A 14,031-nucleotide genomic window follows, 5' to 3' on the forward strand; every position below is an offset into this window, starting at 1 on the left:
ACATTCCAAGATGGGTCTCCAAGTTGTGTCTTGACTGTACTGAAAGGGTTTTGAGAGCCTCAAACCATCTCAAGACTCCAAAATGGGTCTCCAATTTGTGCTTTTCTATACTGGCAGGGGTGTAGGAGCAACAGGCCTAATTCTGACACTCCTCTACCTCTTGATTTTAAAAATGGAAATGCCAGGACACATCCTGTGTGTTGCATGGACCATACCTTACTGCTGTGCAAAGACACTATGGGGTAATTGGGGGGACAATGTTTTTAAATGTCAAGACTCCAAGATAGGTCTCCAAGTTGTGTCTTGTCTGTACTGGCAGGAGTCTGGGAGCACCGGCCCCACACCTGTCTCTCATCCACCTGAATATTTCTTATTTCAATAGTCTAGGAGGCTAATGGCTGTGCCAAAACAGTGTGGCTCACTGAAAAACATATTTTTGCTGTTTTGGAAGCTTTTCAACCTCCGCCGAAAGGTGTTTTCTCTGCCTAAGGTTTGGCCTCCCAATGAGTCAAATGAGGTTTGAAAATGTTCCATGAACTGTTCAACGAACTTAAGGAAGTTCATCACAGATCAACGAACCGAATTTTGAAAGGTTCACTCATCTATAGAAAGAGGATGGGTTTATTTGTATTTGATAAGTAGAAATACAAGAAGAAGTCAGATGGGATATAACAGAATACTCAAGTCATGGATCCCAAAAGGTACAGCAGTATATGTACCTATTGAACTTGATTAATTGGCTGCACTTGTATCAAAGTTATCTGTGAGTCAACAGGAGGTCATCCAAGCTGCATGGGACCTCTATTGGAATGGACGCACAAACTTTGAGCCACAATATTTGACTTCCAGCTTTAAGCTGGGTTTACACACTGCAACATCGCAAACGACATCGCTGTAACGTCACCGGTTTTGTGACGTTACAGCGACCTCCCCAGCGACATTGCAGTGTGTGAAACCTATCAGCGACCTGGCCCCTGCTGTGAAGTTGTGATCGCTACAAATCGTTTAGGACCATTCCTAGGTCCTTTGTTTCCCGCTGTGCAGCATGATCGCTAGCAAGTTTCAGTGTGTAAAGGGGACTTTACAGCGACTCCGCGGCTCTGTCTGTGTAGCGTCCTGATTAGCGGTCACGGGTGAAGGATTCACCGGTGACCGCTAATCCCCCGAGTGACTGAAGTGTCCCCCCCTCTCTCATACTCACCGATCCCCGATCACCGGCGCTGCACGGCGTTCCCTCTGCTCCAGCGGCTTTTCCTTTTTTGAAAAAGCCGGCCGCTCATTAAACAATCTCCTATTCCCTGCTTTTCCCCGCCCACCGGCAAATATGATTGGTTGCAGTGAGACACGCCCACACGCTGAGTGACAGCTGTGTCACTGCACCCAATCACAGCAGCCGGTGGGCGTGTCTATACTGTGCAGTAAAATAAATAAATAAATAATTAAAAAATCCGGCGTGAGGTCCCCCCCAATTTTAATACCAGCCAGATAAAGCCATACGGCTAAAGGCTGGTATTCTCAGGATGGGGAGCTCCACGTTATGGGGAGCCCCCCAGCCTAACAATATCAGCCAGCAGCCGCCCAGAATTGCCGCATACATTAGATGCGACAGTTCTGGGACTGTACCCGGCTCTTCCCGATTTGCCCTGGTGCGTTGGCAAATCGGGGTAATAAGGAGTTATTGGCAGCCCATAGCTGCCAATAAGTCCTAGATTAATCATGTCAGGCGTCTCCCCGAGATTACTTCCATGATTAATCTGTAAATTACAGTTAAAAAACACACACACCCGAAAAATCCTTTATTAGAAATAAAAACCACTAACAAATTCCCTCATTACCAATTTATTACCCACAACAAAGCCCTCCTTGTCCGGCGTATTCCACGGTCCTCCAGCGTCGCATCCAGCTCTGCTGCATGCAGGTGACAGGAGCAGCAGAAGACACAGCCGCTCCTGTCACCTGCACGCAGCTAATGAAGAGAGCCGTGTGATCGGCTGAGCTGTCACTGAGGTTACCTGGATCCAGCGGTGGATGCAGCGGTGGCCGCGGGTAACCTCAGTGACAGCTCAGCTGATCGCGCTACTCACCGCCGCTCCGGTCAGCTACACGCAGCAATTGAGGTGAGTATAGCGATCAGCTGCTGTCACTGAGGTTAATCGCGGCACCGCTGGATCCACCGCTGGATCCAGATAACCTCAGTGACAGCTCAGCCGATCACACGGCTCTCTTCATTAGCTGCGTGCAGGTGACAGGAGCGGCTGTGTCTTCTGCTGCTCCTGTCACCTGCATGCAGCAGAGCTGGATGCGACGCTGGAGGACCGTGGAATACGCCGGACAAGGAGGGCTTTGTTGTGGGTAATAAATTGGTGATGAGGGACTTTGTTAGTGTTTTTTATTTCTAATAAAGGATTTTTCGGGTGTGTGTGTTTATTTACTGTAATTTACAGATTAATCATGGAAGGAATCTCGTGGAGACGCCTGACATGATTAATCTAGGACTTATTGGCAGCTATGGGCTGCCAATAACTCCTTATTACCCCGATTTGCCAACGCACCAGGGCAAATCGGGAAGAGCCGGGTACAGTCCCAGAACTATCGCATCTAATGTATGTGGCAATTCTGGGCGGCTGCTGACTGATATTGTTAGGCTGGGGGGCTCCCCATAACGTGGGGCTCCCCATCCTGAGAATACCAGCCTGCAGCCGTATGGCTTTATCTGGCTGGTATTAAAATAGGGGGAACCGCACGCCGGATTTTTTAATTATTTATTTATTTATTTTACTGCACAGTATAGACACGCCCACCGGCTGCTGTGATTGGGTGCTGTGACACAGCTGTCACTCAGTGTGTGGGCGTGTCTCACTGCAACCAATCACATTTGCCGGTGGGCGGGGAAAGCAGGGAATAGGAGATTGTTTAATGAGCGGCCGGCTTTTTCAAAAAAGGAAAAGCCGCCGGAGCAGTGTGAACGCCGTGCAGCGCCGGTGATCGGGGATCGGTGAGTATGAGAGAGGGGGGGAAATCACCAGCAAATGAGGTGAGAAACCCGATCAGCTGAACTGTCACTGAGGTTACCCGCGGCCACCGCTGCATCCACCGCTGGATCCAGGTAACCTCAGTGACAGCTCAGCCGATCACACGGCTCTCTTCATTAGCTGTGTGGAGGTGACAGGAGCGGCTGTGTCTTCTGCTGCTCCTGTCACCTGCATGCAGCAGAGCTGGATGCGACGCTGGAGGACCGTGGATTACGCCGGACAAGGAGGGCTTTGTTATGGGTAATAAATTGGTAATGAGGGAATTTGTTAGTGTTTTTTATTTCTAATAAAGGATTTTTCGGGTGTGTGTGTTTTTTAACTGTAATTTACAGATTAATCATGGAAGGTATCTCGGGGTGACGCCTGATATGATTAATCTTGGACTTATTGGCAGCTATGGGCTGCCAATAACTCCTTATTATCCCGATTTGCCAACGCACCAGGGCAAATCGGGAAGAGCCGGGTACAGTCCCAGATGTCGCATCTAATGTATGCGGCAATTTTGGGCGTCTGCTGGCTGATATTGTTAGGCTGGGGGGCTCCCCATAACGTGGGGCTCCCCATCCTGAGAATACCAGCCTGCAGCCGTATGGCTTTATCTGGCTGGTATTAAAATAGGGGGGGACCGCACGCCGGATTTTTTAAGTATTTATTTATTTACACGGCACACAGAGCCGCGCGGCATTAAATGAAGTCGGGTGAAGTTCACCTGCTTTTTTGACACGTCCCCAACAACCAGCTAGTCGCTCTGCAGGTCCGGATCGCTGTTAGGTCGTTGGCCAGGTCTGCCTGTTTGACAGCTCACCAGAGACTTTGTAGCGATCCCGGCTAGGTTGAGATCGCAGGTTTGATCTCTAGAAAGTCTCAGTGTGTAAACCCAGCTTTACAGCATTTATTTCCATTGTTCATGTTCCAATTTCTGCCTGTAATGATGGGAACCCTAAGGTCTGTAGGGGCTGTTGAAATGTACTATTCATTTTAAACTTTGTCCAAAACGGTTTTCTTCTGACTGGTCAAGGGTGGCCTATATATTTTTCTAACTGTTTTAAGAGGTTTAGGCCTCAGATGATCCTAAATAAAATCCTTTCCATCATTCCCCTTAAGGCCCCGTTACACGCAACGACGTATATAACGATATATCGCCGGGGTCACGGATTCCGTGACGCACATCTGGCATCGTTAGCGACGTCATTGCATGTGACACCAACGAACGGCCGTTAACGATAAAAAATACTCACCTTATCGTTGATCGTTGACACGTCGTTCATTTTCAAAAAATCGTTGATTGTTGCAGGACGGAGGTTGTTCATCATTCCCGAGGCAGCACACATCGCTACGTGTGACACCTCGGGAACGATGAACTACAGCTTATCTGCGGCCGCCGGCAATGAGGAAGGAAGGAGGTGGGCGGGATGTTACAGCCGCTCATCTCCGCCCCTCTGCTTCTATTGGGCGGCCGTTTAGTGACGTCGCTGTGACGCCGTACAAAACGCCCCCTTAGAAAGCGACGTTGCTAGGCAGGTTAGTCCGTGTGACGGCTCCTAACAATTTTGTGCACCACGGGCAGCGATTTGCCCGTGACGCACGAACGACGGGGGTGGGTGCTTTCACCAACGACATCGCTAGCGATATCGCTGTGTGTGTAAAGCCCCCTTTAGTCTCAGTAAAGTTTTTGATGAGCTGAGTAGAATTTATTCAGTAATCAATGCTTTACTTGGTCTGCAACAATACTGTAGACCAATTTGCAATCTAGTTCCCTGGCATCTAAACATATCTAAAATAATGAGGCTTTGTCTTTGACTTTATACTTGAGATTTTCTTATCATTGCTGGAAAGGAATCTGCCTACTTCCTTCGATGACTTGATCTCACTTCCCAAAAGAATGGATTTACATTTTAAGGAGAGGTCCAGAGAGACGTTTCAAGTTCATCAAGTTACAAATCTTCGTTTTCTAGAAGTCTGAATGGAGAGAACTGTAACCCCCATGCAACTTATGTAAACCACTTTGTGTAACTCTGAGAGAAGTCTGCATATAGCAGAATGAATATCCCTTTACTATGGATTATATTGTCATTTCCGAATTGACTGTGCCTTGCTGAAAGCCAAGCAAGGAAATTCCAGACTCAAGATAAGATTTAAGAGATCACCCAAGAGTTAAATCTATCTTGTATTAAGGATCAGTTCATAATTCTTATATCACAGTCAAACAGGCCCTCAAAATATTCTGGTCAGGCACTAAAGAACTACAGGGAACTGCATGAATACTTTATTGACTAAGAGATTGAATCTTCCTCTAATTTCTTTAGAGCCTCCATTGAAACTAATTTCTGCCAATGACTTTAATTTTCTTTGTAAAGAAGAAAGATGGATCACTTAGACTGTGTATAGAAGGGGATGAAATAAAATCACAGTTAAAAAATCGTTACCCTTTATCTCCCATATCAGAACTCTTTGATCGGAGCCTGCATTTTTAAGAATCATGATTTATGTGGAGCTTTGGATTTAACTTGAATTAAGACAGAAGATAAGTGGAAAACAGCGTTTAACTGGTACGACAGTTAAGCGGGCTTTACACACTGCGATATCGGTCCCGATATCGCTAGTGTGGGTACCCGACCCCATCTGTTGCGCGACACGGGCAAATCGCTGCCCGTGCCGCACAACATCGCCCAGACCCGTCACACATACTTACCTGCCCGGCAACGTCGCTGTGACCGGCGAACCGCCTCCTTTCTAAGGGGGCGGTCCGTGCGGCGTCACAGCGACGTCACTGAGCGGCCGCCCAATAGCAGCGGAGGGGCGGAGCTGAGCGGGATGTAACATCCCGCCCACCTCCTTCCTTCCGCATAGCAGCCGGGAGGCAGGTAAGGAGAGCTTCCTCGTTTCTGCGGTGTCACACGGAGCGATGTGTGCTGCCGCAGGAATGATGAACAACCTCGTTACTGCTGCAGTAACGATTCTTGAGAATGGAGCCCCATGTCACCGATGAGCGATTTTGCACGTTTTTGCAACGATGCAAAATCGCTCATCGGTGTCACACGCAACGGAATCGCTAATGCGGCCGGATGAGCGTCACCAATTCCGTGACCCCAACGAGTTCGCATTAGCGATGTCGTAGCGTGTAAAGCCCCCTTTATTATAAATATCTACCAATTTAGTATGGTTTGTACAATGCTTCAGCATTTAGAAAATTAAATTTTCAGTGATTTTCTGAATCAGTATGTTTTTGTATTTTAATGATATTCTGATTCTCTCTGTGATGTGTAGTCACAAAGCAAACATGCCTATGCTCCTTTACATACACGGAAACAAAAAACCTGTATGCCAAACTCAAAAATTGACAATTTGAACACCAAGAGATGCCATTTATGAAGCACATCTTCTCTCCTACTGGTTGTAGATGGATCTTGAAAAGGTCTTAAAAATTCTGGACTGGCCACAACCCATGACTCTCAGAGCGATTTTAAAAAAACAAACAAATTATTCACCAATCTGGCAGTTCATTAAGAACTATTCACAAATCGGTTCTTCTCTTACAGCCTTTATTCATAAAAGTGCACATTATTTAAATTGTCTGGACTCCAATATGTAAGCCTCTAGTCTTCTCAAGACTTAATTCAGTTTTGGTTTGGCCTCAATACCGCATCATTCTGCTTCTTCCATCAGAATAGGAGCCATTATTTCACAGTCTTCTCAGCAAACTAAAAATTATACATATGGCTTATTCAAGGAAGTATATATGTAGTCAGAATCTACTATTTCGGCACATGGCATGGCTCGGAACGTAAGGAATGTTATTTGTTGGTGCCATTTCACATTTGCAGATCCCACAAGGTTCTGAAACAGCAGTTAGGCTATGTGTCCATGTTACTTTTTACCTGGTTTTTACCTGCTTTTTTGCTGCTTTTTCAACTGCAGCGTTTAATGCCAAAATGGATGTGTTCTGCTTTTCAAGCAAAGTCTATGGGAATTTGTGTTTCTTGTGCGCACTATGCTGTTCAAAATGCTGCCTTTTTGTGGCAGAACTTTGGGCAAAAACTCTGCTTTTCAAAGAAGCAACATGTCAATTGTTTTTGAAATTTGTGTTTTGAACTGCAAAGCAGAGTTTTTGCCCAAATTTCTGCCACAAAAAGGCAGCATTTTGAACAGCATAGTGCGCACAAGAAACCCAAATTGAAAAAGCAGGTAAAAAGCAGCAAAAAAGCAGGTAAAAAGCAGGTAAAAAGCAACGTGGACACATAGCTTAACATCTCTCAGCTAACCCCCATTTGGAAACAGCACCCTTCTAAAAATTCCCCTAGGATTCCCCCTTTTTAGACTTACAGGTGCTTCAGGAAAGTTAGTAACAATGGGTCATGAAAATGAAAAATTACATGTTTTACACGAAAATGTTTTAATCTTAAATTTTTCTTTTTCACACAGATATATTCATAAATAATCAAACTTCATACTTTGTAAAAAAAAACAGTTCTACTTAATAAGCCGATACTCAATACATGGTGAGAAACTACTGTGGACACAATGTAGGGCTTTGTAGGGAAGGAGTGATATTTGATTATTTGAGCACAACTTTGGCTGGAATGGATTGTGGGCATTATTTTGTATTTTCAAAGACCCAGGGGGTTGAAACTGCCAAAAAAAAACAACCAGAAAAAAACAAATGACCCAATTTTTGACACACAGGTGCTTCACAACAGTTTATAACATTGGAATGTGAAAGTGAAAAAAAATACGTGTTTCCTAAGAAAATATTGTTTTAGTCCCGAAATTTTTCTTTTTCACGTGGATTTTATAATTTGTAAAAAAAAATTGTTCTGAACATGTTGATACACCCCTTGTGCTCAGAAACTACTATTTATACACATAACAGGGATTGAGAGCTATTTGACTGCAATAACCCTTTAAGTGGATTCTCTCCTCTACAGCAATGCCATACATGTTCATGTTAACTGTGATTTGGGAATACTACATGACTAGCACCAATCACAGCCATTGCAGCAGGGTGTCAGCTGTAACATACAGCTAAAACATACTGATGATGAAGCTGGCGATAATTTGAACCAGTAAAATCATCAAGCCAAATGTACTATGGTTAGCAGGAAGGCATTACCCACCACATTTTATATGTACGAAGGATGTCTAGAAGGGAGGAGTGACCAATTCTGAAATAAGGACACAGTAGTAGCGATTAACTTCAAGTAACTTGGTTTAACATTGGAGGTGTTGTTTTTTACATCTCTCCCTAGCATAAATGAAGGCTACATAGTCATCATTGCACAAGGAGCAAAAAAAACAGTATATACAGTAATCAAAAAAGGTTGAGGAGATGTTTTCTCTTTCCATACAAGGTGAAGTGACAAGGTAGATTTAATCCAATTGATTCTTACAGTATGTCTAAGTACAGTAGGTGCCACATTGATCTAGAGTTTGTAAAGCATATCTAGGTATAAAGCAAAACTAGATACAGTACAGACAAAACGTTTGGACACACCTTCTCATTCAAAGAGTTTTCTTTATTTTCATGACTCTGAAAATTGTAGATTCACATTGAAGGCATCAAAACTATGAATTAACACATTTGGATTGAAATACTTAACAAAAAAGTGTGAAACAACTGAAAATATGTCTTATATTCTAGGTTCTTCAAAGTAACCACCTTTTGCTTTGATTACAGCTTTGCACACTCTGGCATTCTCTTGATGAGCTTCAAGAGGTAGTCACCGGAAATAGTTTTCACTTCACAGGTGTGCCCTGTCAGGTTTAATAAGTGGGATTTCTTGCCTTATAAATGGGATTGGGACCATTAGTTGTGTTGTGCTGAAGTCTGGTGGATACACAGCTGATAGTCCTACTGAATAGACTGTTAGAATTTATATTATGGCAAGAAAAAAGCAGCTAAGTAAAGAAAAATGAGTGGCCATCATTACTTTAAGAAATGAAGGTCAGTCAGTCCGAAAAATTGGGAAAACTTTGAACGTGTCCCCAAGTGCAGTGGCAAAAACCATCAAATTCTACAAAGAAACTGGCTCACATGAGGACCGCCCCAGGAAAGGAAGACCCCCTCTGCTCCGGAGGATATGTTTATCCGAGTCACCAGCTTCAGAAATCGCAGGTTAACAGCAGCTCAGATTAGAGACCAGGTCAATGCCACACAGAGTTCTAGCAGCAGACACATCTCTAGAACAACTGTTAAGAGGAGACTTTGTGCAGCAGGCCTTCATGGTAAAATAGCTGCTAGGAAACCACTGCCAAGGACAGGCAACAAGCAGAAGAAACTTGTTTGGGCTAAAGAACACAAGGAATGGACATTAGACCAGTGGAAATCTGTGCTTTGGTCTGATGAGTCCAAATTTGAGATCTTTGGATCCAACCACCATGTCTTTGTGTGACGCAGAAAAGGTGAACAGATGGGCTCTACATGCCTGGTTCTCATCGTGAAACATGGAGGAGGATGTGTGATGGTGCGGGGGTGTTTTGCTGGTGACACTGTTGGGGATTTATTTAAACATTGAAGGCATACTGAACCAGCATGGTTACGACAGCATCTTGCAGCGGTATGCTATTCCATCCGGTTTGCGTTTAGTTGGACCATCAGTTATTTTTCAACAGGACAATGACCCCAAACACACCTCCAGGCTGTGTAAGGGCTATTTGGCTAAGAAGGAGAGTGATGGGGTGCTACGCCAGATGACCTGGCCTCCACAGTCACCAGACCTGAACCTAATTGAGATGGTTTGGGGTGAGCTGGACCGCAGAGTGAAGGCACAAGGGCCAACAAGTGCTGAGCATCTCTGAGAACTCCTTCAAGACAGTTGGAAGACCATTTCCGGTGACTACCTCTTGACGCTCATCAAGAGAATGCCAAGAGTGTGCAAAGCAGTAATCAAAGCAAAAGCACTTTTTTGTTAAGTATTTCATTCCACATTTGTTAATTCATAGTTTTGATGCCTTCAATGTGAATCTACAATTTTCAGAGTCATGAAAGTAAAGAAAACTCTTTGAATGTGAAGGTGTGTCCAAACTTTTGGTCTGTACTGTATATACTTGCTCCAAGCACAGACAATTGTTTTTATAATGCTTGATATATCCATATATAATCCTTGATGAGGTTAGCGCACTTATGTTAATGTGGCTCTATAAACAAATATTAAAATGGGTATTTTATGAACCCACTTAAAGAGTAAAAGAACTCAAAAGTCCAAATGTATGCAATCTAAGGTCACTCAGCCTGACTGACAAGTTGCAGATTGTATTGAGCAGTATGAGATTGTAGCAGCAGTGAGTGAGGAAGCGGGATACTGAGGAGCTGTCAATCAGGCTAGGTGGGCAGAGATTGGAAACCCATATATGGATGACTGAATAATTCTATCTGAAAGTTTAAACATCAACCTCATCAGGTCTAAAGGCCCCATCACACACAGAAATAAATCTTTGGCAGATCTGTGGTTGCAGTGAAATCATGGACATATTGTTCCATTTGTACACAGCCACAAACCTAGCACTGATTGTCCACAATTTCACTGCAACCACAGATCTGCCGCAGATTTCTCTCTGTGTGTGACAGGGCCTTAACAGATGTATGCCGTTTGTATTGTGGAATCTGGTGACACATCTGCTATTGCATAGTGAAAAAATATAAAAAAATAAAGATTAAGAATGAAATAAATGTTTGATTTACCTTCTTTTGAAGTACGCAGTGGAAAATGAATATAAACATTCCCTGAAGACAGTTGAAAACAGTGAACAAATATGCCATGATGACTGTACTTTCATTTATATACATAAGACCAAAAGCCCAAGTCAACCCCAGCAGGCATAAGAGGGCTATTGCACCTATAACCCATGATCTGAAAAAGAATATAACAAATAAAATGTTAATTTTTGTTATCTCACATCATTATTATGTTTTTTAATCTTAAAATAACATGCATTCTACAGAAGTTGTGTTAATGGAGTTTTCCATTACAGGTATATTGATGACCTTTCCTTTGCACAGGTCATTAATATCAAATAATTGGCATCTGCCTCCTGTTGCCTCTACACTCATTAGATCTTACCAGCACTAGCAGCAGACAGATGTAAGCAGAATGCGGAGTGGAACCCCACCCCTCGTCACACTGCTTTGAGGCCACTCCTGGGTACTGTAAATCAGCTTCTGTTCAAACACCAATCAAAATCCCTGTTCTTAGATGTTTTGATGTTGGGAAATAAAATTCTAACTGAATCTCATTTACCTAGACACTTCTTTTATGCTCTTTTTGTCTCCGTGACAAGAGTCTTTAGGTTTTAAACTCCTCTGACAAAAATGGGTGGTCTCCTTGTATTGGAATGAAAGTAGGGAAGTTTATCTCCCACAATTTCCCACTTCCAAGTCCTTCTTTTCAAGACAAACTCTCCCCTTCCTGTTTGTGTTAATAAACCTTCCCCCATTCCTTCTTTCCTTTCCTCCAATTAAGAACACACCCGCTAAGAGCTACAGGCTTAAAGATAGCAATCGTTATAATTTTTATTTAATAAATTAATAGGTCACATGAAAACTAGGAACTTAGCAAATGTAATAATCTGCAGGTGCCTTTGGCAGAATTGAGCAGTCATTTTCAAAATTCTAAATTTACGAGTAAAATCTGTATTCAGTGAAGATAGATTATAACATTACTGAGATATGAAATGAGCGCTGCTATTGATAAGATTCTGAGATGGCTGCCTGCCAGCTGTCATTCGGATGACAGCCATGTAATCTGTATTGCCATCATTGACATCATCTGTGCTGGTAGCTTCAGATGGCATACTGTAGCTTTGGCATCTAACTGTGATGGTTCCTTATGTTGGCAGAGCTTTGATCACAAGAACACTGACATTTCATATTTTTGGACTCATAGTGGGGAAATGAACATGTAACCACAATAAAAATTGTACCTGCCTCAGATTGCAAACATCTGACAGGTACCGTAATTGAGTGATTGAAACTCAGTGTTTCATTTTGGGCAACTTAACTGTAATTACATGCACATTATTAAGGTTATTGTGTTTGAATATTAAAAATGTAGCATATTTTTAAAAAGTTGCCAACCTCTTAAGTTTTTATTGTAGTTCTAGGTGCAACAAAGAGCGATAAGTGTTCTGTTCCAAGTCGATGAGTCAGCTTGTTATAGTAGTTTATCTTTTACAATATGATCAAAATGTAAGCTAATTTCTTATGGAACTAAAAAAAATGTACTGTACATACATTAATAGGTAAAAATAAATAATAATTTAGAAGACTGTATAAAGTTCTTAAAGCAGAGTCTATATGTTAATATCACAAGAATTGCCTGAATAAATATGTCTACCAACAAGTGACTTTTTTGGCATCAGCTTCATATGTTTGTACTGTTAGGCTAATTTAATAGTAAAACAGGGACAGTTCACAATTGAATACTTTTTGCCAACACTATCTACGTTTGTCATAGAAGAGGTAGCAATCTGTTTAAGTGGACCCTGCCTATTGCTGTTTTTTATACAATCTCAATATCCCTCATCTCTCAACATCATTGAGTCTGTGTGATATTTTTTGAAAAGACAGAAGGAGTTGCACAAGCCTACAACCACAGAAGATCTGTGGTTTGTTCTCCAAGATGGTAGGAACCAACTCAGTGCTGAGTTTCTTCAAAACTGTGTGCTTTTGGCCTCTGCCATACTCATGTTAAAAAAACGTACGTGTGACAATGTCCATTTTTGGAGTCCGTTTTTCCTCTCCGTGTAGTGTCCGTGTGCATTACACATGTCCTACGTGTGTACGTGTTTCCTTTTTTTCTGTGCGTGTAATACCTCAGTGTCTGTTCCGTATGCTTTCCGTATCATGTCCGTTTTTCTCATATTTTACTAATGGAGTTAATGGTTATCTGTTAAGATTAATGACACATAGGTGGATGTGAGTAGCACATTATGATAATTAGCCCCAAAAAAAGAACCTGCTGGTCTTTTGGCTTGGATAACCAATGTTTTTGGATATTTGCTGCAACGATGCCATTATCCACGGAGGCCTTAGTATTTTTATGTTGGTTTTGTAGGGTACCTTGGCCACCTGCAAGTATTTAAATTTGTAACAAACTTGATTTGAGCCACACGGACACGGACCGCATGGATAGCACACGGACATCATCCGTATCACGTACGTGTCAACACGGACCCATAGGATGTAATGGGTCTGTGAGTACGTGATCCCGGAGCAACACGGACATGTCAGCGCTTTTTCTAAACGGACACACGTATGCACGGAACGTACACTCGCTCCGTGCCAAAAAACTGGCATGAGGCTTTAAACATTACAATAAATGATTATACGTAAGCACGTGTCTCCGGTCCGTGTAAAAAATGGCAAACACGTACCGGAGGCACGGATGTGTGACGGAGGCCTTTGAAAGCAAAAGCTGGTCACCACAAATACCAATTTGACATAGATTTCTATTTTGAACATTCTTTGCATTTTGTTAAATAATTAAAAAAATAGATAAAATCTATTAACCACTTCCTGCCAAAGTATGTTTCCACCTTCCTGACCGGGGTAAATTTTTCCAATTCTGACCAATATTGCTTTATGTGGTAATACCTCTGGAAGGCTTCAATGGATCCCAGTGATTCTGAATTATGTTGAGTTTTTTTTTCATGACATATTCCACTTCATGATAGTAATACATTTAGGTTAGTATAATTTGCAATTATTCATGAAAATAACAGAAATTTGACAAAAATTTTGAAAAATTTGTAATTTATGAACTTTAAATTTTTATGCTCTCAAAATAAATAGTCATACCAAATGAATGATTAATAAGTAACATTCACCTAGTAACATTATTTAAACATTTTTTAGGAGGTTATAAAAGTTAAAAGTTTAGCAGTAAATTTTCATTTTTACAGTCAAATTTAGAAATCCTATTTCTTTTAAGGAAAACCAGGAATCAGTGCAGAACTACATAGTAGGACCTGGTCAATGACCTGAAGAGAGATGAGACCACAGTCT

At 42.3% G+C, this 14,031-nt stretch overlaps 1 protein-coding gene across 15 annotated transcripts in view; it reads right to left on the reverse strand.

Moving 5' to 3' along the window:
* The window catches only part of ADGRL3 (adhesion G protein-coupled receptor L3), a 1,180,558-nt gene that overhangs the window by 335,990 nt on the left and 830,537 nt on the right, over nt 1-14,031 (reverse strand). For all 15 annotated transcript variants that reach the window (XR_012754627.1, XM_075352554.1, XM_075352542.1 and 12 more), the window contains one exon: nt 10,711-10,879. Coding sequence is in view for 14 of the 15 variants with exons in the window: in XM_075352554.1 (XP_075208669.1) it covers nt 10,711-10,879 (169 nt within the window). In the remaining variant the exon portion in view is untranslated. The remainder of the gene's footprint in view (nt 1-10,710; nt 10,880-14,031) is intronic.

The sequence above is a fragment of the Anomaloglossus baeobatrachus genome, chromosome 1 (genome assembly GCF_048569485.1).
Source record: "Anomaloglossus baeobatrachus isolate aAnoBae1 chromosome 1, aAnoBae1.hap1, whole genome shotgun sequence".
Lineage (NCBI taxonomy): Eukaryota > Metazoa > Chordata > Amphibia > Anura > Aromobatidae > Anomaloglossus > Anomaloglossus baeobatrachus.